This window comes from Haliotis rubra, unplaced genomic scaffold (genome assembly GCF_003918875.1).
Source record: "Haliotis rubra isolate DU_JTF1 unplaced genomic scaffold, ASM391887v1 Scf25, whole genome shotgun sequence".
Lineage (NCBI taxonomy): Eukaryota > Metazoa > Mollusca > Gastropoda > Lepetellida > Haliotidae > Haliotis > Haliotis rubra.
In genome coordinates, this window is record NW_025766558.1 from 3,747,162 (window position 1) to 3,772,238 (window position 25,077).

Here is a 25,077-nt window from a genome sequence, read left to right on the forward strand (position 1 = left end):
CAATACTGGCAACCAACCAACTTGACTTTACCAAACGGAAATGAACTGAAGCCATCCACATCAAACAACACCGACAATGAAATCAATCCCTTGTCATCACATTGTTAATGTACTTCCCAATTAACTTCTTGTTAATTATTTACTGTGTGTGTATATATTTATCATCCAAAACTGAGTTCCACAGGAGATATCGCTTGTGTGAGATCATATGATATCTCCTAAGAGATATCGTTTTGACAGTAGATTTTGTACAATGCCCTGACCATGCTATGACGTCATCAACTTGATGACATCACAACGCTATGACATCGCTGCAATACAAGTCTAATGGTAGTACGGTGTTAAGAGATGTACATTTGCCATTGAAAACTAATGAAGAATAATTTTTGATGATAAATAGAATCTCACCCTCGTATCTACTGATATCAATTATATCAACACGAGTTGATAAAGTTATAAATATCCGAGGCTTGCCGAGGATATTTTTACCTTTATCAACGAGTGTTGATATAATTGATATCAGTAGACACGAGGGTGAGATTCTCTCTCTCTATATATATATATGTCTTCACCGTGTTTTTAAACTGACTCATACTTGCTTGACAACGATACAAGAATCTGTATCGAAACGTCGCGTCATCCGAATATAGAAGTTGTTCATCCATACAGTTTGTCCTTATCTGATGATACATTGTTGCAGGGCAAAGTTCATCCTGGATGTCAGCAGGAAGCGAGATTACACACGTCATTTCTACAGTAAAGAGCATTTTGTCATCTGGGTTAAAAAAACACAGGAGAAAGAAGAGGACACCGTCACCGTTTGATCAGGTTAAAGATCTCCTTGATAAAGTGGTACGTACAAGCTCACTGTCTCTTTCACTGAGTCATTCACCCAAGGTATTCAACTGATGAATGTATATATTCTCATGAGGTTATGCCCAAACTAAAAGGCACTGCCCAGAAACTAACTCAGAAATTCTCCAGAAAATGACACACGATCAATAATTATCCATAAAGAAATTGTTTGAAATACCCATTTAGGTTTACAGTAACAACAAACAGCATAATGGTTCATATAAGTGGCAGCAGTAATAAGTAACGGGCGCCATGATGTCTACAATCAACAATTACTAGCGATTGGTGGTAAAATTGGAGAGTTCTGGAGAACATCACACTAAACTGAAATTCTATATATAGGGGGATTCATCAGATGAAATATACAGGAAAATTGAGACACAGACCAACCAAGTGATTTCACAACTGGAATCCCTGAGGGACACAGAACCGCAAACGTTCCAGGATGGACTTGATCATCAAAAATTCACCACTGAAAGAATACAAAAGGACTTCCAATTGTTTCAAGGGGCGTAAGTAGTACCTTACTGTCCCTAAATTGATGGTGTCGCAATTTGTCAATCACCTCTCTGTTACTTGTCTGTTTATACGAACCTTAATAAGCAATAAACCTGGCACGTCCAATAATTTCTGATCTACGTGTTGGAGTATACCAAACTGGTGTTTGTATGAAACTATGTGTATTCACAGATTGAAACCTGAACATTTCATGGGCAATTCTTGATCCCATAAAATGTTTTCTGACGAACTAAACATCATGATGTTAGTTCATCAGAAAGCATTTTATGGCATCAAGAATTGCCCATGAAATGTTCAGGTTTCAATTTGTTAATACACATAGTTTCATACAAAAAGCCAGTTTGGTTATATTCCATGAAGGCTTTCAAATGAAAAGAGTCAATTTTAAGATTTAAGAGGTTGATCTCCCCACCTAAGCCTAATGAATTACCTAATTTAAGTTCACTCATCAGCATATCGTCCCATTTTTAGGAAGCACTATTGCAGTGTAAAAAAGTATGGAAAAAACTATTTACTGGTAAAATGACACCTCATTCCTTTCATTGCTTGCACCCCAAAACCAGCTCACAGAATTTGATAATAATCTAAGACTCTATCCATAAATGGGTTAAGCCGCATTAGCAATACTGCTGCTACTAAAGAAGAAAAAAATATGTTCCCTATGTAAATGAAGATAAATATCTACTAAAAGTGACGACGAACATCACTAAAACTTCAACCCGTTATCACAGAGAACAACTGACCAAATTTTCTAGGTCTATCAACTGGGGAACAGTTGAGTTGAGTTGAGTTGGGCTTTACGTCACATCGGCATTATTCCAGCCGTATAGTGACGAGAACAAATCTGCTTTAATAAACATTGTAAGTACATGATAGGAATGAGTTTTATTTCAAATACATATATTCATTACATTGTCATTTAAAAGCCGAAAAAGTCATAGCACTAAATTTAAAGGCAGGCAATTTGTTAGTCACATTACACAATTATAATTTATGATACAGATCAACTTCCCTCAGGTAGTTCTCTAACAGATGAGCGCTCACGCGGGAGAACAGATCTTTCACAGATTTGTTGCTTCAAAATGTGAGTCCCTTGCAGACGATAAGTCCACACAGTCAAGCAGAATATACTTGATGGTGAAAACCTTATCGCAAGAGACACACATGGGGGGTCCATCCCCATCCGTTTTAAGCAGATAGTCATGAGTAAACCGACTGTGACTAATACGACATCGTGGTAAAATTACCTCATCACGTCTTCACTGACAACCCAAGTAGGTATAACCAATTGTTGGCTTTAATTCATACAATTTATTTCTTCCTACTAGAGTGTCCCACCTTTTTCGCATGAGGTCCCGAGTATAGCTTTTGATAGTGGGTTTGAAATCACTGTACGGCATCAGCAGTGGAGATAAGGGCTTGTCAAGAGCTGCTTTTGCTGCAGCATCGGCTTTTGTGTTATGCCGATGTGATCCGGCAATCAGCAGAGAACGATGTCACATTGGCCAGTAGAGAGGTCGTTGTAGAGTTCTAAAATGTCTAGAATGACTGGATTACTTGAAGTAACATTTTGAAGTGCTTGAAGGCAAGATAATGAATCTGTTAAAACGATGAAGTTTTTGGAATGATTCTGCTGTTTAATACAGGTCAAAGCTGAGAAGATAGCTTTGACCTCGGCAGTGAAAATGGAACTGTTGTCAGGTATCCTAGAGGAGACAGTCTTGGATCCAAGGACTGTAAGCACTGGCAACTTGGCCCTCATCCTTGGATCCGTCTGTGAAAATGGATCTATGGGTGTCATACCTGGAACGTAACTGGTTGAATTCCTGCTGGAACACCAAAGGATTTGTTTCGGACTTTTTGAGTTTAGTGAGAGTAAAATCGACCTGTGGTTTTACCATCTGCCAGGGTGGCGAAGACAGTAGTCGGTAAGGTGCTATGGTATTGAGATCAATTTTAGCTTCAGATATGTGTGGTTGAATTCTGATTCCATGTTGTGGAACCAGGCTTGGCAGTTTAGGAAACAGGTTTTCATAGAGAGTGTTGAAAACACAATTGAATGCTGGATTGGACTGATTTGAACGTGATTTAGTGATATACTGCAGTGCAGGTTTAATGAGGCGTTATTCAAGGGAAGGTCCGTTAGTCTCTGCATGTAGACTGTCTACCGGAGAGGTCCTAAAAGCTCCCAGGTTTCAAAGAAAACAAATTGTTTAATAAAATATAGATTTATATCTCAAATTCAGTTTTAACCCTTGAATGTGATATGTGACGGATATGTTTACAAATGAACATCGTTTTCATTGTTATTATTAACATTCAGTATCTTTTTTGACATTTCTCACCGGGAATGGCTGATGTGGCATAAACAATATTTAATCACCCACTCATCGTCGGAGGAATCAAGTTCACTTTCTGAATCTGAATGTGTTATTTTCGCTCATTTAGAGTGTTTTAGTGGGTGCCGTGGTAATGAGAATACATTCAATCAATCCCGGTCCCTGCCCATCATGGAGCGCCTACACTGGCGATGTTCAATGTCGGCGGATCTCCAGGCGACTAGCAGGTTGCAGGATTAATATATTTGAGCATAGCATCATACCAGATTGGGCACATGTCTCAGACAAAGACAAAATTGGCATGTATTTGAAATTCCAAGTTAAATATTATTTAGCCAGGACTGAAGACCGTTTCGATATAGCTTTGTGCATCATAATATAGTGGCACAGGGCTTGGCATGACCAGCCGATTGATATACCCGTCAAAGTGAAGTCAAGGTTGAAGTAGTGTATTGGGAAAAGGACCACTGTTCCCGGAACCCGAGCCATCAACACCAGAATCCCTTCCTCCACCGACACAGGGGCGCAGCCAATAGCAAGCAGGAATCAGACCTGGTGAAGTTCCTTCTTGAGAAAGGTGGATCATCACCAGGGTTGATGGTTTTGGGAATGGTGGGGAAGTGATCACTCCCGCATAGGTCATCATGGACCATCCATTCAAATTTATTATATAAGTTGGAATCGGCGAGTGATTGATCCAGGGAAGGATATGTCCCCGTAGCTGGCTGTAAATATGTGGCTGAATCGTCATTGAAAATACATAAATTATTATCGGAAATGAATTCCCGAAGGATTTTACCATTAGTAATAGTTTGGGCACCTGATCGCCCATGATAGGACATGGCTTCGGAAGTTGATCATACAGATTTTGAAGATCTGATTGTTGAATATAAAGATATGCAAGCTGCAAAATGCCAGCGCAATGTGCAGAGACAGACGAACAGCAATAGTTTAAAGCTTTGTATTAAGAGTGACAGGGCTATAAAAGGCATGCTGATGAACCAAAATAGAAGCGCCTCCAGTAGCTTTTTCACCTGGATGGAAAAAGGAATGATAATCACTGTACTGTCTTAAGTTAAAAATATCAGTATTGAGGGCAAACTCTTCTGTCTCTTGTAGACACAATGCTGATGGTTGAAGATCTTGTATGAGTAATTGTATTTCATTGAAGTTATTCTTTAGTCCTCGGCAATTCCACTGAATCAGATTAGCCAATTGAGCCATGGTGGCTTAATTGGAGTCCACGTGAATGTTAGGAGGAATTATTCTGTCCTGTGAGGACAAAGTAACCTCCATATCCAGAGGTCCAAATGTGTTGAAACCTCAGAAGATGAAGAGACAGGAGGTTGTTTGTCTCTATTTAATATCTTTCCTTTCTTCTGTTTTGAATGGTTTTCAAACAGACGTTTCAGATTGTTTCTCATGGTGAGTTTCTGTTTGAGAAGCAGACGTAGATTGTGTGATTTCTGAAGAGCTGAAGCCAAATGAATAGGTGTATCTGTAATCGAGGGCGCTGCTTCAGAGCGAGTGACTGCAGCAGAGTAGGTCAGGCTTGATGGAGTTGAAGTCTGATTTGTCAACATTTGTTTTGGCCTCAAGCTATGAAATGTTGTTTAAACATTTGATTTTCAATAATTGTGATTCTCGTTGATACAAAGGACAGGACTTGGATGAAACGAAATGGGCAACATTACAGTTTAGCACTTATAGTCTCTCTCACAGTCGGAACCCTTATGTCGATCACCACAACGATGTCATACTGTAGAGTTTCGACAGAATTGCGATCCATGCCCGAAATGTTGACATTTATAACAGTGGAGTGGGCTGGGGACATACACATCCACCCCAATGTTGAAATAACATGTTTTTAAAGCCTTTGGAAGAGAGGAACGGTCAAAGGTCTGTAAGCAGGTGTTGGTTGTCACGCTGATTGACTCTTTATTAATGGTTAAACTGCTGATATACCTTGATCTGCCAACTCTGAAGCAATGTCCTCCTCTGACATATCGACAAGACAACGTGCTCTGTCTCCGATGACGCCACGAGCTTAGCATCCTGTGCAAAGACACAGCAACCTCTATATTTGCAAATGTCTTGATCAACAACAGACTCAGAGATTGCTGTCTCCGTGCACACTCCACAAGAACTGAGCCATTACTGAAACGGGTAACATTTGTAACTTCTCCGGAGTTCCGCAGATAGTATTTAATATGGCAAATGGATTAAGTTTTTTGTGGAAGAAAGTCTGAAGCCTCAATAACAAGAAATCTAGCCCAGGAGCCACAGTTAGAAGACACATGTCTAGTAGAGAGATCTAAATCCTCTAAACGACTCTTTTTATGGTTTCCAGATGAACCAGAAAGTGGAAGTACCATGATGAAAGGGAAGGATTCAGCACCCTTGCTCCCTACCCACCACAGAGTGTCATCAATACGGACTGTGTTAAATAGCACCGGATATCCAAGATGCCGACACCAAGGATACAGGGGTGCTATACTCAAGAGAAAACGACACAAATAGCTGCATTTCTCTACCTATTTCATGTCCGACTCAGCCCAAGACAAGAAATTAGTGATAAACATCATTCGGATGTCATTATCACCAGATTAGCCGATGAACCACCGCCTTCTGGCATAGGACTTTAGACAAAAATAAATAATATAATGTGAAATACAAACATTCAGTGTAAAAAATGAACAATAATTGTTTAAAATGTTGTCCATGCATAGGGCATGGTGTGACCAGCCGATTGATTGAATCGGGCCAATTCTACCACCCGTCCAGGTGAAGTCAGGGCCAAAGTGGTCTGTTGGGTAAAAAGAGGCACGGTTCCATGTTCATTTTGCCCTCAACCACCAGAATCCCATCCTCCACCAACACGGGCGCATCCGACGTTTCCTGAGCTTCCTGAACTTAAAGTCTTTGAGGTGACATGAGGTGAGGTGAACTTGGGTTTAACGTCGTGCTTGAGAATATTTCGCTCATATGACGACGTGCATGCGTGTGTATATGTATATGCGACTGCTTGTACTAGCCCAGACTGAAGCTGGTTTTATAGTGACTCCGAGCCGACCAGTCCTTGTTGTACCAATTGATGCCGAGCGCCAGACAGAGACCAACAAGTACCATATTTTAACGTCTTTTGGCATGACGCGGTTGGGGATCGAACCCGTGACCCGAGCGGACGCTCTAACCACTACACCACGGAAGTCTTTGAGGTTGATTTTAGGGGTTGGTTGTTCATCCATATATTGTTACCCTCCCTTATTACCCCAACTTCTAAATGCCCTCTGAAAATCTCTGAAACTCAAGGACATAATTTGACGATGATGATTTTTGGCAAGAGTTTCGCCATTTCTATTTGCAATTTTCGTTTTGTCACTCAGTAGGTTATCAGCAGAACAGCAGATTTTGAACCTTTACTATTTATTCTCTGAACCATGTTCAATATGGATACAATATTTCTGATTGTATCGTTGGAAAGTGGTCAGTTCCACAGATGGTATTGTGGACCGACCAACCAAATTCATAGAGGAGGTTAGAGTCTGCAAGAGTGTGTCTCACTGCAACAGCTTAGGGGTTAGTGTTACAGGACTATGGATAACATCCTGCTGAAGAAGGATTGAATATCCTCAAGGGGCCCTGCCACCCGCAGGAGAAAAAATATAAATGCATCGAACTGACGTAGAGTAAAAAAAGTATCTGTCTTCTTCAGATAGGTTTCCTGCAGACAGAAGGCTGATGTCGCAACATATTGGACTAATAGCTGTAACCCATTAAAATTGTTCCTCAATCATCTTCAATTCCACTGTACTATAAGTGTGGAATAGACTAGCTTCTTCGTGGGTTGACTAGGGATCTACCCCACACTTTCTTTGAGGGCAACAAGCTATGTGTCTTAGGATGGTCGTTATCAGAGACATCCATGTCCTCCAGTGACAAACTTGTCAGAAACATATATTCTATCTGACCTTTTGTGGCTCAAGTTGTGTGCTCATTTCTTTCAGGTTGACATTGAGGTTTTGGAACAGGAGATTATTGCTGCTAAGAGAGTTTCTGTTGATCAGAAAGTGAATTCGCTGTCTGAGTGGATTGCTCATGAAAGAAATGTTTATGACAGTCCGTACTTTCCCATGTCAAGTCTGTTTGGCTGAAATGTGCGAGGTAGTTACAGTATTTCCTTTTGTGGTGGTTTCAGATGGTGTCCTGGCGATGGAGGCATAGGCTTCTGCGCAGTCAATTACCTGTACAAAATTTTAGGCTTCTGCAAAACTTACATTTCTGGTGAATTCAATTCTGTTGATCTTCATCTGTTTTTCCCCCAATAGAATAGTCCCTAGAAAAGGATGAATGACTTCCGCGGCAGTCGGTGCACTTTTGGAAACGACCGTCACAGTCTTCTGTGTTTATTTTTCTCCACAATGGGCACATGTAACAGACAATGTCCGTATTTCTGACATTTGAAACACTGCAGAGGATTGGGCATGTACATGGCAACATTTACATTGCAGTAACCTGTCTTGACTGATGTAGGAGATTTCGGCGCAGAAAAAGAAAAGAGATACGTTTTAGTTTGCACAGTTTCATTATATTCCTGGTTGTAAATATTTTCACATGTGTGATTCCTTGATTCTTCATCTCAGATACAATTTCAATTTCCGTCATATCTGCAAACAGATCTCGGTCTCGTACTATTTACCTTTACTGGTATTCATTCTTCTGTATGGAGAGACCATAACCGCAACAAAATGTCTGTTGATAGCAGCGTGGTTGCTTGGTGTTTTCTATTACATTGGTGCAACAGAGATCCTGAATTTCTCCAGCTATGGCGTGGACACATTTTGATATTGCAAATATTTTAGCTTCAATAGAGTCTTAAGTTCTTAAGAGTATCAACAATCAGTAAACATGGCCAGTAATCAATGGATTATGAGGGTTGTTTCTCGTCATCATTGTCGAGTGGACGTTTCGGGTTTTTAATTTGGTAATCCATGCTGTGTATATTTTGATTCGTTATCTGAGTACCCACCCACCATGAAATATTATAAAGTCAATGCTGATCGCAAGTGGATTTCCAACTTGCAGGACCAAGGGTACCCGGATGATATACCCAAGCAGAATAATAAAAATAGGTATATACCACCGGATTGGCCCATGAGCCACTCCCTTCTAGACACAGGACTCTGGGCAAATTACTAAATTGGAGTTATCCAATCGAAATGCAAATATATTATCATGTAGCTAAGACAACTGACAAAAATGTAAATAGTTTGTAAAAATTGTGTAGCAGAATATACTCGTTAAGGGCTTAGCATGGTCAGCCGATTAATAGAACAGGCCCCATTCCACCACCCGTCTAGATGAAGTCAGGGTCAAACTGTTGTGTTGGGCAAAGGAACGCTGTTCCTGGAACCAGTGTCCTTGACCTCCAGAATCCCTTTTTCCACTGACACGGGCACAACCCACGGCAAATAGGTTACCCCATTCGCTCGCCTCTTACGACCAGCAATTGGGTGCTCTGGACACATTCTATCCCGGGTTAACACGAGGAAGAGCTATTAGCGTTACCCAGCACTCCCCACGAGGAGGTTGCTCTTCACAAATGCCAAAATTTGTTTAAAAACATATTTCATCTCAGGCGCCCAATTTCCTACCTAATGATAGCACACTTCAATAGGCCTAAACATTACCTAATGAATTTGTGATATGTAGTAGTCTGTCTACATGTATGTAATTTTTATAGTCTTGTGTTAATGTGTACCAGAAAAGCTAAGTACATAGTCACTAATTATATCGTATCTTTCCCCTTAAAACTTCCAGTACAGAAGAGATCAAGTCTACCATACAGTCACTATTTGGATCGAAGTTTCATCCTTCATTTCCTAGCCAAAGACGTCCTTCAGATTCCAGCTGCGGTAAAGGGACATATCCATCTGACACTAGGAGCAAATATGGAACTGCAGGGATCGACCTCGTGTTGAATAAAGGATGGAAGGTATCGAGTTTAATTATTTTTATGATACATTTCTGTCCTTTACTTCTGAAGAATATTACACTTTTCCTGTTTCGTACTACATTGCCATAAGAAAGTAAATGCCAATCAAACAGCACATTGCCATAGTTCTTATGGACTATAAATAGAAATAGTAATTGTAATCTACCAAAAAACAATAACATTTCAAGTATTTGAACATGTTTATGCTGAACATGATTTATGACCTGATGACTGTCTGTGTCTGTATTTATTGACACCTACTTGGGTAGATCACGGATGTGTGATCTAATAACGGCTTTGTAATCGGAGTACGGAATGAAAAGTGGTGTCACAGATTTGTTGAATGCTGCTCTAGCAGCAAATCGGCCATTGTGTTTCCAGAGATTCCAGCATACTGGGTAACCAACAGAGGACGATGTCGTATTGACAAGTTGCAAGGATATTATATAATTTAAAAAATTCAATTAAAAGTCGATGTTTACCAGATACGTTTTTATTAGCCTGAAGGCACGGAAGACTCAGAAAAGATTACATATATTGTTTATGTTTAGGATGGTTTTTAATATATGTAAGAGCTGTTTATATGGCGTCAGCTTCTGCTGTCAAAATAGAGCTGTTATCTGTTATTCTTGAAGATATTGAACTGGGTCCAATGACAGTAGCACAAGCCACTGTCCCACCATCTTTGGATCCATCTATAAATTAGTATATATTGTATTTACTTTTTCATTGATTAATTTAACTCATTAATCCCCAACTTTTTAAATACTGCTTAGTTTCAAATATAATTTTGCCACTGGGTCATAATGAACATAATTGAGTGTTGTTTTCAGTTGACTTGTATAGTTTTCTTATAAATTGCAAAATGCGATATATTTTTTAACAACAGTGACAGTTTCCTTGGACATTCATATCAGTTCCCTCTATTAAGATTTATAGATTATCAGTCCGTTATAGCCAGGTCGTGGTAGATTTTAGCAATTCATTCAAGCGTACAAAATTCAACCTGTCATGTTGTCAATAGTTCATCCATCATCCCCTCACCAATGTCATCACTGTCGAAGAAAAACGAGGTAAACGACGCCTCAAACCGAAGTCATGTAAATCTCTTACAATGCCATGCTTCCAGCTGGTACGGTATGCTTTCTCGAGAACAAAGAATATCGTTTATGCATATTGTTTAGTTAAAATAGCTTTTTTTAGCAAAGGATTCTAATCCTACCAAATGATCGATGGTACTTCTATTTTTCTGAAACCACATTGAACATTTGTTATAAGGTTATTAATTTCAAGATCCAAAATTAATTTATTATTTGCCATTCTTCCCATGGTCTTACAGACACAGCCGGTTAGAGATATGGGTCTGTAATTCGATGGATATGTTTGATCCCGTTCAAGTTTTGGAATGGGGACTACATTGGCATTACGCCATGAATGGATGTTTGGCAAGAGTTTTAGTTTTGGCACTTAGTAAGTTATCACTATCTTTAAGAAAGTGAACAGAAGATTTTGAACCTTGGCCTCTTAGTCGCAGTACCATGTTCCATACCTTAGACATGGCCTTGCGAGAAATTATTTTGGAAAGATAGTTTCTCCAAGATAGGCGTTTGTTTTGTTTGTAGGCACGTCGTGCCTTGGCACCAGTAATCTTAACATTGTTCAAGTTATGAGCTGTAGGATTTCGGCGAATTGTAATCAATATATGTCTTTGAAATAAAACTCATTCCGAGTATGTACTTACAATGTTTACTAATGCAAACTTGTTCTCGTCACTATATGGCTGGAAAAATGCCGATGTGACGTAAAGCCCAACTCAACTCAACTCTTTCTACATTTTCTGCCTGGAAACTGAGCTTAAAACAACTCTGAAGGAGCTGATACAGTTTAAAAATTTCAGGTATTTATTTTTCATTACATAATGTTTCGCATAAAGACCAATCATCATCCGGTGAGGTTGATTTTAGGACAGTTGGGAAGGGATAACTCCCAAAAAGGTCATCGTGAACGGACCATTCAAATTCGTTGAATCAGCGAGGGACAGGATCAAGTGTAGAGTAGGTTCCTGTACCAAGATATAAAGAGGTGCTTAATTTATCATTTATGACTCACTTACTCACTCAGTCACAGAAATAAAATCTTCAATAATCTTGCCTTTATCGTTTACACATGTACTTCCCCATAGAGGGTTGTATCCGTTCAAATCGCCCATGATGTACAGGGCTTTGGTAGGTGATCGTATAGATTTTGACCCTCAAACAGATTGCAAACAGTTTGATATACATGTACGAACATTTCTTGAAAACCATGATGTTGTTAATTGTGAACAATGTAGAGACTGTGACGATATCTTGGATGACGAGATCTCAAATGATGAAATCTTGAATGCAGTTTAGAATCTGAAAAATGGTAAATCTCCCGGGGCTGATGGTATTCCGACGGAGGCCATTAAGGAAACTTGTTTGATATTATTACCTTTTTATAAACGTCTTTTCAAAGAGATTTTCAACAGATTCCAGATTCTTCGAACCTTGGTCTTATCGTTCCGTTATATAAAGCTGGGGATAGAGAGGATCCCAATAACTACAGGGGTATAGCTCTACTTGATATATTTAGCAAAGTATTCTAGATACACTTATAAAACTTTGGGCTTCAACACAGGATATCATTTCTGAGTCGCAAGCAGGGTTTAGAGAAGACTACAGTACTATTGACCAAATATTTGTTCTAAATTCGATTATCCACAAGTACATAAGGAAAAAACGTGAAAAATGTTACTGTATTTTTGTTTATTTTAAAAAAGCTTTCGATACCCTTCACAGAAACAAGCTCCTATATATACTTCTCAACAATGGTATACATGGTAAACTTAGCACTGTTTTACGTTCAATGTATACTCATGCAAAAGCAGCTGTTAGATGTACGAAGTACAGTATGACTGAAATATTTAACCCAGTGACTGGAGTACGACAAGGTTGTATCTTGTCTCCAGTCCTATTTATTATGTACATTGATGAACTAATTAACGACATCATAAACAGCGACTATAGTGGCGCTTTTATTGATAAGGCTATAAATGCACTGTCAATTCTTCTGTTTGCGGATGATGTCGCTATATTTGGAGACAGCGTTGTGAACCTACAGAAAAAGATAGATATCTTAGAACAGTATTGTACGAAATGGGGATTGTCAATAATTGGCAAGAAGACCAGAATTTCTAAAACATATCGACTCTATTTGACATTGCAGCAGCACATTTAGTAATAATATGTTAATCCCTGACTTTGTATATCAATGTTTGGAAAGTTGGAAATCGTTCCTGTTTATGCTCAAATATAGTCTTTTTGAAAATCAAGATGATTATGTTTAGTGGGTCATTGTTACTCTCTAGAAAACCGATGAGAATCCTTTCTTTATTAAAATGATATATATGGCTGGAATAATGCTGATGTGACATAAAGCCCAACTCAACTCAACTATTTGAGCGTTTTGTTTTAGCCAACCTTCCAGTTTGGTCCACAGTGCCCGTACAAGATCACATTCCCAAAATAAATGCTGCAATGTGTCTGCCTTGTAGGAACAAAAGTCACATCTATCTGATTTAGTACAGCCCATTCTTTGTAAACGGATATTAGTTGGTAGGATATGGTGTAGGAATTTGTACTGGAACCACTGAATGTTTGAATGGGTGGTGCACAGAAAAGGTATCATGTTATATTTTGTCCATGTTTTGATAGGGATGTTACATTGCAACTCATGTTCCCACTTATTAATATGTTGGTTTTTGATACAGTGTTTCCCAATAAGTCCCTTTGTTGTCTGGCAAAGATGTATTAGATTTAGAGGGAAGATTGATAATTCAACCTTATTTTTCATTTCTAAATTTCCAAATCACTTGATATATGGTTTTGTCGTTTGAATTAAACCATAATAAAGAATGAAGTTTTAATTTATCGTATTTGTTCTTAAATTCGATGAAATTTAGAAAACACCCGTTTTCATCCAAAAGATCATTTATAATGTGGATTCCTTTCGAGTTCAAGTCTGAGTAGAAGATTAATCATGATATTACAGTTATGCCAGATTGTTTGGCTGAGAAGATCTGAATCAGCTTGTGGTTTGATTTGTTCTATAAAATCAACCAGGATGAGACCAAGTCTACATAAAACGGATTTCTAAAGTTTGAAATAATTTCTTTTTTTCAAATGATTACGATTAAGTTCTAAAATCTTTATTGAACCATTTTTTTGGTAAATTCCTATCAATAAGTTTGGTCCATGGTGTTGGTGTCTGGAGGACCAAAAAATTATCAAGGTTTGGCATTTGGCATGATCATACCATTCATTTCTAAACTAAAATTAATAAATACCCAACAGTGTGAAGGAATCTTGATCCAAATTTAATTTCCACTCGGGGCATAATTTCATTCTGGAATGTTCCTTTGATGCCAACCAGAAAATCCTAGTTTTATCAGCATTTACCTTCAGTCAAGAAAAGCGTGCAAATTGTTCTAATGTTTGCATTACAGCATAACTCATTAAGGCCGAGAGCCAAATATATATGGGGCAAATTAATCAGCTCCTCACCTCGATTGACGCGTTTATGGGGCAGGAAATTGGCAGTTTCTCACAGCGACAGCCACATATATTCGCCAATAGAAAGAACCTCTTATTCAGCGAGAGACGCACATGTGTGTCGTACTTTTTACAATCTCACTGTACCAATTATTTCAACCAATTTAGTAGTACTGAGCAATATTAGCTTTCCTGACGACAGATGCTACCTTTAGTGTCAATAAGAAGTATTTAAAGCGTTTTGATAGCAATTGCTAATCATTATCATAGGCTTATACAGCGTTTGTAAATGAACACATGTCGGCGAGAAAGGTGATTATGATGTTTTTACAGATATAAGTGTCTGGTACTCTTCATTGGGAATGGATACTAACATACTTCTTATGAACATTGATTGAATTAGATGTAATGGTTTAGAGGTTACTGAAGATGATATTTTCTTCAACTTCCTAATAAATAGGAAACACTATACGAAATTTCAAGGACATACAAAGAATTCAAACACAATAGAATAGTTTGAATTTACTTTTGAGGTAAATTTACGTTGTCATGTTTTATATAATGAAACATAATGTATAAACACAAATAATTAACATCCAAGCTCGAATAGATTAGACATAATTTAACTTACTAATTTGAAGCTTACTGAATTGTAACTAAAGTACTGTCGAAAATAGAAAAAAACCCTGTTTTTAGGCTGTTACTCTGTGTCCCTAAAATTGACACAATTGCAGACAGCATATGTCGAAATAACCCACCTCGGCCTAACTGGGCGTTCAGTGGAATGCGTAATACGATATCCAGAAAAGCATGTTTACTCGTAAAATCGGGCAAAACTTAGAAAAATGCGAATAGCTGCTGAAAACAATATATCAGATTATAGATGTCAATTAGGTCGCTGAGCCAGGTATGACGACGGACCGTCGATTCAGCTGGCATGAAATGCAGGTGCTGCCTACAGGCACAAGGGGTCATCTCAAAGATATTGCTTTTTCATGTGTGTTGACTATGTCTCATCTACTGATTAACATCTTACGTGTCTTTCTTTCATAAAGTTTATGTTGAGATTTGTAAGAGAGTATGATACCCGAAAACCATAGAAACGCATCGTAGTATATAGGTGGCATGACCACCCGAAGATCGACAGGACTTGATATTATTTGTAAATTGTTATGACGTGCCGTGTACCTCCCGAGTATAATTGCCCTAAAGGGTTATCTTATCTTAGCTGATATCTCTATCCCCAAGCCAGACCCCAAATTTTGCTTTTGAGGCGACCCCTTCTATCTGTTTCTTTTTATTGTGACAGTGAGACTGCATGGTAGCTACAACCTTAATAGTTTCGGCATAAAAGTTATTATTTTTTACGTCAGCTATCGTTTATAATGAATCTACGTCTAATTTCAAATTGGGCATTTAAAAAGTGTCCTTTGTAATACAATATCGTCGCACACTAATTTGCATAAAGCCATGGTCTGTTTAGACTTTTTGGACTTAAAAAACCCCCGCATTGCTCATTTCTGCACTAATTTCCCCTCAGTAAAGTCCCTTTTCTCCGTTTTCTATCTCTCTACCACTGAGACTGTAGTTAGGCCGAACTTAGTTTAACAGATATTTCACATATCAACTACATAAATTGTAGAGATAAATGAGAAAAAAACGTTTTTTTCTATTTCCGACAGTACTTTAGTTACGTACTTTCCATAATCTAAAGTTGATAATGTTACCTAATCGAATATAAAGTGATAAGTCGCGCCTTTGCATTGAATACATGTCAGTGTTATTACAACAATGAAATCTTTTACTACGTCTGTTACAAAACACAGTAAATTGGTAATTCAAAAAATTCTTAGACATGGACAGAAGTAATATAATATGTTATTACATGTAAACCATACAAAGGTATATAGAGCATTTTTGTTCAAGCTGTTGAAAGTTTCATGTTGTTTGGAATTGTCAGTTTTCTATGCAACTTTCATGAGCATTGAGTAAAACATTTGTATTTGATCACTGTAATTATCTGTGTTGTCAACTGCAAGTTTATACACTATAATATTGTTGAGTTGTTGAGTTAGGCTTTACGTCACATCGGCATTAATCCAGCCATATAGTGACAAAAAACAAGTCTGCATTAATAAACATTGTAAGTACACAGTCAAAATGAGTTTTTTTTCAAAAACATATATTCATTACATTGTCATTTAAAAAAGTCATAGCACTAAATTTAAAAGCAGGCATTTTGTTAGTCCGATTACACAGTTACAATTTATGATACAGATCAACTTCCTTCTGGTAGTTCACTATCAGATGAGCGTTCACGCGGGAGAACAGATCTTTCAGATTTGTTGCATCACAATGTGAGTCCCTTGCAGGCGATAGGTCCACACAGTCAAGCAGAATATGCTTGATGGTGAAAACTTCATCGCAAGAGACATACATGGGCGTCCATCCCCATCTGTTTTCAGCAGATAGCAATGTGTAAACCGACTGTAGCCAATACCACATCGTCGTAAAATTACCTCATCACGTATTCTCTGACAACCCAAATAGGTATAACCAATTGTTTGCTTCAATTCATAAAGTTTATTTCTTCCTACTTGAGTGTCCCACCTGTTTTGCATGAGGTCCCGAGTATAGCTTGTGATAGTGGGTTTGAAATCATTGTACGGCATCAGCTTATCAAGAGCTGCTTTAGCTGCAGCATCGGCTTTTGTGTTACCTGCTATGCCGACGTGACCCGGCAACCAGCAGAGAACGATGTCAGTTGGCCAGTAGAAAGGTCGTTGTAAAGTTCTAAAATGTCTAGAATGATTGGGTGACTTGAATTAAATTTTGAAGTGCTTGAAGGCAAGATAATGAATCTGTTAAAACGATGAAGTTTTTGGAATGATTCTGCTGTTTAATGTAGGTCAAAGCTGAGAAGATAGCTTTGGCCTCAGCAGTGAAAATGGAACTGTTGTCGGGAATCCTAGAGGAGACAGTCTTGGATCCAATGACTGTAGCACTGGCAACTTGGCCCTCATCCTTGGATCCGTCTGTGAAAATGGATCTATGGGTGTCATACTTGGAACGTAACTGGTTGAATTCCTGCTGGAACACCAAAGGATTTGTTTCGGACTTTTTGAGTTTACTGAGGGTAAGATCGACCTGTGGTTTCACCATCTGCCAGGGTGGCGAAACAGGAGTCGGTAAGGTGCTATGATATTGAGATCATTTTAGCTGCAGATATGTGTGGTTGAATTCTGATTCCAAGTGGTGGAACCAGGCTTGGCAGTTTATTAAACAGGTTTTCATAGACAGGGTTGAAAACACAATTGAATGCTGGATTGGACTGATTTGAACGTGATTTAGTTATATAATGCAGCGTTGTTCAATGGAAGGTTCGTTAGCCTCTGCATATAGACTGTCTACCGGAGAGGTCCTAAAAGCTCCCAGGCAGAGCCTCAGGCCTTGGTGGTGGATAGAATCTAATTTTTCTAAATTGCATTTGCAGGCTCCACCATAAACAATGGAGCCTTAGTCTAGTTGAGAGGGAACAAAAGATCTGTAAAAGTGAAGGAGGGTAGTCTGATTCTCTGTATTTGAAACGACTTTTAGTAAGTCAACAGCCTTCAAGCACTTGGTTTTCAAATATTTTATGTGTGGTAAGAATGTCAGGTGACGGTCGAATATGAGTCCCAGGAATTTGGCCTCTTCTACTGCCTTGATGGGAGTACCATCAAAAATTAGGTCTGGATCCTTGTGTGGTTTGTATTTACGACAAGAGTGAATACATTTTGTTTTGGATTTTGAAAACTTAAAGCCATTTTCATTGACCCATTTCTGGAGTTTGATAAGGCAGAGTTGTAGCTGCCTTTCTATTGCGTGCATGTTCTTACGACGACATGAAATATTGAAATCGTCCACGAAAAGGGACCTATCAAAACAACTGTTCAAGACGTTAGTGAGGCTGTTAATTTTGATGTTAAAAAGGGTGACAGACAGGATGCTGCCTTGAGGGACGCCCTGATCCTGGTGGAAATAATCTGACAATGTAGAACGTACCTGTACTTGAAATTGTCTGTTGTTTAAAAACTGAGATATGAACTGAGGTAATCTGCCCCTCAATCCAAATTCATGTAAATCTTGTAAGATACCATGTTTCCACGTTGTATCGTATGCTTTTTTTAAATCGAAAAAGATAGATACAGTATACTGTTTGTTGACAATGTTTTTTTTTATAAAATTGTCTCCAGTGTCTCCAATTGCATTTAGGACGTCTGAAAGTAGTTCCATGGGATGAGGAACATTCCTGAATTTTCAGGTTTACGTTTTTTCAGGGCAATGTGTTTGGAATAATGGCCAATTGGCCTTAGTAAAGTTCCACCTTGTTGATGGTGGTTCATCTGTGGGATTGATAGGAGTAAGAATTGTCTTATGTACTAGTTGTGCGCTTAAAATGTATATGAAAATAAATAATATCTCTTCTAAATGGCTGTATTTCAATCACTTTGATTTACTTGTAAAAAAAACACTAAAACGTGTTTTCTATCTCTGAGTACAAATAAACTCGCCAAAGTGTCTATCTACTACTATTTGTCTTATGTCTCATACTATATTTCATACATCGTTACCAGTATGTATGTTTACAACTGAAAACACTAAAGTTACACGGTGTTTTGAAAGGGTGTACGGGACTGTAAAACCCTTGTAAATTACGTATTTCCTGAGGCAAATTTATTACCCTTAAGATCTTTTTATTTATCTTATCTTTAAACTAACAACTTTCAATCATCGGCAGAATGAGACGCAAAACGTTTCGCCATTATTTTTCCTGAACTGTCATAAAGGGATGGCTGAGTGTATGTTAAAAGTATCGAATTTGAGGCTTTTACACAACAAGTGAAAAACAGAAACATTTTTTTTAAATATCTTTATTGACACAAACAAATATGAAATTATGACAACAATTGTATTAATCTGTTTATACTCATATTTGTATACGCCAACTCTAAAATTTCGAAGCGATCAGTCGTTTGCCAGCCCCATTCCATCAAAGGTCAAGGTCAATCGTACAACCCGTGTTGTGTGTCACATGACAGATTTGACGGGGAGTACATGGTTTGGTATGCTTTGGCTATCTCACCTCATTTACGAGCACGGTATCCATTGCTGTAATATGATTGGATGCCTTAGGTCACATGCACGATTTTGACCAATCACGATCCTTATAGGAGACTGTGGCAAACAAGCGTCATTAGAAACCAAAGTTTATCTAATAACATCGCTTCTTACAACTGTGAAAAATACTCTTGGCAAAGGTACCGCCATCAAACGCATCGCCTCACGTGTTATTCATACGAAGCTTCGAAAACTGAGGTTTTTCCCACTGTTGTATCACGTTACCGAGTGGAAAGCTACTGATATCGGGTAATAGACGACCATACATATAATTTGAACAATCTTTTTTAAAATAATTTTCCGATTACTTTAAAATGAAAACATGGAAGAAAAAGATAAGGGGAAACTATGACATGTTACAAATGGAATAATCGCCGCATTTTTTTGCTTCCTTCGCGATTAAGCTGGAAAGCTTGCATTTTCATTGAAAATTAACGTATTTATTATGTATTGTATTATTTAAATAATAAGATAAAAATATATGTTCATGTTTATAAACAGTACGATTAAGACCTTTCAAATGCTGTATGATATGTAGTAGTAATAATGCTTTACAAGCTGATATTTTCTTATCTGAGTCTCTGGGAACTCGGTGTCATGGCAGTAAAAGCCTTTGGTTGGCTGGTGTTGAAAGAGTTAAGACAGCAGCAGAATAATTTAGAGTCGATAAAATAGCTGACTGAGAGTTTTCTAGCTTCTCCAAATGTGATGTTTTTTCTCGTATTTCAGTTTAATAATTTTAGATTCTGTTTTCAATACTTGTTCACAATCAAGATTCTCATGGCTCTCACCACAGCGCTGGCAAACCACAGAACGAGTACAATTCTTAGTGCCATGGACAAACTACGGACATCTAAAACATCAGAGTGGAATGGGGACATTCACCTCCACCCCGATGTTGACATGACCAGCTTTGATCGACTGTGGTATTGAAGATCGAGCAAAAATGAACAAGTACATGTTAGTTTGTTCAATGCATATAAATACCTCTGTTAGAATGGATAAGCTTGATAAATAATAGACTTGTTTGGTACTTGGAAACAAATAACCTTATAACAGATTAGAATGTTGTCTCAGGAAAAAAACAGAAGCACTGTCGATCACTTAGTGCGTTTGGAATCATTTGTTAGAAACACTCTAATTATTAAACAACACGCTTTCTCTATCTTTTTTATCTTAAAAAGCATTTGACACTACGTGGAAATATAGCATTTTAAGAGATTTACATGGCTTCGGATTGCTAGGCCGTTTGCCTCAATTTATAGCCAACTTTTAAATGGCAAACAATTTCAAGTCCGCGTGGGTTCTACCCTGTCTGATCATTACAATCAGGATCAGGGTGTTCCACAAGGCAGTATTTTGTCTGTCACACTATTTAGTATAAAGATAAATAGTTCATCAAAAGTTTTAAACGATTCAATAGATGGATCGTTATTTGTGGATGATGTTAGTATTTCCTGTCGTGGTAAAAATAGGTATACTATTGAACGGTAACTGCAGTTGTGTTTAAACAAGATAAATATATGGTGTCTTGAAAATGGCTTTAAATTTTCTAAATCGAAAACTAATTGCTTACATTTGTGCCGTAAATACAAACGACATACAGACCCTGAACTGTCTCTAGATGGCCCGCCCATCAAAATTGTCAAGGAGGCCAAGTTCTTGGGTCTAATATTTGATTCACACTTAACGTTTCTGCCACATATTAAATCCCTTAAAACTAAATGCCTGAAGGCACTTGACTTGTTCAAAGTGGTTTCAAATTCTAAATGGGGAGGGGATCAAGCTACCCTCCTCCGTCTATATCGATCACTGGTCCGTTCCATCGTCTATGGTGGAGCCTGCAACAGCAACCTAAAACTATTAGATTCTGTCCACCACCAAGGTCTAAGACTTTGTGTGAGGTAATTTAGAAGCTCTCCTGTTGACAGTCTCTACGTTGAGGCCGATGAGCCATCCCTTAACCCATGACGTATAACATTATCCTTGCAGTATATAACAAACTATATTCTAATGAGTCAAATCCTGCATTTAACTGTGTTTTAATCCTCTTTATGAGGATCTGTACAATAAAAAGTCTTCTCTTGTTCCGCCTCTGGGTCTAATAGTGAAACTTGTCATTTCTGCTGCTGACATTGAGCTAGAAAATATATCTCCTTCCCGTCTTCTTCCTTCTCCTCCTTGGCAGTTAGTTGGACCAATTGCAACGTTGACCTAACACTGACAACACTGATAAAATCGGAAACAAATGAATTGCAATATAATCCAGAATATAATCAATTAAAAGGTAAATATAGTACATACAAATCCTTATTTACAGATGGGTCCACGAATTGTGGCGCACTTGCTTGTGCCACTGTCGTTGGATCCCAAACATTATCTTCTCGATTGCCCAATAACAGCTCTATTTTCACAGCAGAAGCTAATGCCATATTAACAGCTCTTAAATATATTAATAAATACCGTAAATAATACATAATCTTTTCCGATTCTCTTTCGTACCTTCAGGCCCTTAAAAATCTTTCTTGTAAACATCCACTTTAAACAGAAATTATTGAATTGTATAATCATCTTGCTACTGGCCAATGTGACATCGTCTTTTGTTGGTGACCCAGGCATGTTGGTATTTCTGGGAACACAATGGCCGATTTTGCTTTTAAGGCAGCACTCAACAAATCTCTGACACCACTTCTCATCCCATACGCTGATTACAAAGCTGCGATTAGATCGTACATCCGTTATCTGATGCAGAAGAAGTGGGACACCTAAGTAGGTATAAATAAATTACAAGCAATAAAACCCTATATCGGTTACACCTACTTCGATTGTCAGTCCAGATTTGAAGAGGTCATTATGCGACGCTGTCGCATTGGCCATACTAGATGTACTCACGAATGTTTATTGAAAGGCGAAGATCCTCCGTTTTGTATCCCTTGTGATGAGAGAATCATGGTCAAGCATGTCTTGCTTGACTGCATTGGATATTCCATCACAAGGGATAACTATTTCAAATCACGAACTATGAAGGATCTTTATAATAATATAAGTTCTCATTTAATTATTTCATTTTTAAAAGAATTCGATTTGTTGAATGATTTCTAAATAGATAAATCTTTTATGTTTGGATATAAAATTAGTATCTTCGATTGTGAGTGGCTGTAACCTCAAAGGGGGTTAAAATACTGTAAAATGATTGACCTCCTGAGAGGATACGTAAGTCCAAAAAACATTCAAAGTAATGTTCAATTTCCCACTGTTTTTAATCGTAGAATACGTGTTTTTTTAATGTATGGCTAGATTTACTAAATTCCTAACAGCTGAAGGGATGGTGTAAATCCAGCTAGGGTCTATGCAGGAAGCAAATGTACTGTAAGCCCCCATGGTCCCTAGTATGGTGATCTACCTTCAGTTGTTGGCAACATATAGCCTGTTTTTGCCTTGTGTTGTCATCTATAGTTAGTGAGTGAGTGAAATATGCAAATTTGCGTAACGGCTACCAAGCTACATCAAGTGTCCTCGTACTTTCAGTCAACATCACGGTTTTTTTTCTTATTGTCTTCATAGAGCAATAGTCCTGGGACTGTTTCCCATATAGGCCTTAAATCCAGAGTTGGCGGCACCCCTACTCCAACATAGGTTTCTTGGTGTTTTCTTCTAGTTTAAACAATACATTTATGAATTCCAAACATAAACCAAAAATAAATCTGTCCGTTCTGTTACAAAATGTGTGTTTACTGTTGATGGTTGTAAACTTACCAAATATGAACAAAACATGCAATATGCCAAACAATGATGAATTTATGACAAATATTTCCATGATATCATTTAGTTCTACCGTATATAACTAACTACAACACTTATAATAATGTTTGTAAGTGCACATGTGATAAATGAACACATTTTTGTCCCAAATCGTTCATTTTTTTATCTCTCATTTTAACGCTCACAGTGACATTGTTTGTTATATTATGACAACTTTTGCTTTTATACTGTGATGCATGCATATTCTTATGTTGGTATATTTAAGATCCATCAAGCCAGAAGAAACTAATTAACCTTTCCATATCCCTACCCCTAGCAACAGCAAATGTGAGTGACGGGTGAGCCCAAGAACATTGAGTTATGGAATCTGTGAGCAAACGCAACTTATGATATATTTAGACATTATGCAATGCATTTACTGCACGTCAGCTAGATAACATTGCACAACTAAACAGGATGGAATCTTGATTACACGACTGTTGGGTTGTGATTTCAAGATCTAAATGATGGAGATAAAACGACCTCGTACAGCAAGTACTGGCAAATGTTTATGCCATAGTTACTGACAAAATCCGGGAAAATTGGAAACATTTACACCAACATCGTGGAACACATTCTGTAGTGCTGCAAAACGTCGAAAAGGCTCTGTTTACATGAAGTTGAAGAAGTATATTGATAGTGAAATTGAGTTACCCAAGGCTGTGACTGAGTTGGCGAAGCACCATAACTGTTATGCTACATACACCTTAGGCAAGAGTATTGAACTCTCTGAACAAAAACAACAGCAGACACAGAAACAAAGTGAGACATCAGAGTGTAGCTCAAGTTTAGTACCATTGTGTCACGATCCATTGTTTCTCAATCAGACAAACGTCTGCATGGAGACGGGCGCAAAGTAGAAGCTGCCAGCCCAATGACTTTGTACTCAGCTGTTGAAACATTATGTAGAGCTGCAACAATATTCAGAGGGTACTCATACAGCTGGCAGGAGGTGCAAGAGGAGGAACCGATAGTATTGCTTGTGATGTACTTGATCATGTCGTAGTACGTATACCCACAGTAAACGTCTTACCTCTGTCCAGGAAAACACATCCAGAGACAATGCCTATAATGAGGCATTGAAACGTCTTTTAAATGAAATTCAAAAGGGAATCATTGATAGATGTGAAGTTTGGAAGATGTCTGATGTTATAGATAGATTTATTGAAATTCTTGAAGATGTGGACATCGATCAGCCAAATTACAGGTCAGACAAACTGAAGAAACGTATCATAAAGATATTTGGAAAGACGATTTCTTTCTGGCATCCAAAGTTTCGAAGTGAATCTGAGATGATATTTTCTGATATCGTCCCAAAAGGCATGCATATTGAAGCAGGGGCCTCAAATGTCAGAGATTTGCGGAGGCAAGATATGGAAGATTTTGATAATGTTGGACTACATCTTGATAAGAAAACTGAACAAGTGCGTCAAAAATGCTTAGTATCACTGATGGTTCACCATGAGGTACAAACAGTTAGAGACATGCCTTGGCCACCATCACCGCAGGACATTTCAGAAGAGTCACTAAGCGGTGTGGTTCTTGTGATTCTATTCAATCTTTTGGCATCGATTATTGTTGGAATCGTCGATGATAAAAACGAAAAATTGAATATGGAACATCGGTTTAAAGTTCCGGAGCCAGTAGAGAGGCAAATTCTTGCAATTGCACAAGACATAGTGTATTGCAGCCGTAAAGGTAGAATATGTGTACCCAAAGCATGTAACATTGGCTGCTTCAGTGCATTATCTCACAGATAGTATGGAACTAATGTCTACATTTAACCACTTCGGACGTTACATTTCAAAATCAAAGCTCTCAAGAAATTGAAAGCGCT

At 38.1% G+C, this 25,077-nt stretch overlaps 1 protein-coding gene across 1 annotated transcript in view; it reads left to right on the forward strand.

Annotated features, from left to right (window-relative positions):
* The window catches only part of LOC124279323, a 133,911-nt gene that overhangs the window by 87,184 nt on the left and 21,650 nt on the right, over nucleotides 1-25,077 (forward strand). The window contains exons 22-24 of the mRNA XM_046715134.1: nucleotides 701-852; nucleotides 1,198-1,367; nucleotides 9,534-9,708. Of these exons, the coding sequence (XP_046571090.1) occupies nucleotides 701-852; nucleotides 1,198-1,367; nucleotides 9,534-9,708 (497 nt within the window). The remainder of the gene's footprint in view (nucleotides 1-700; nucleotides 853-1,197; nucleotides 1,368-9,533; nucleotides 9,709-25,077) is intronic.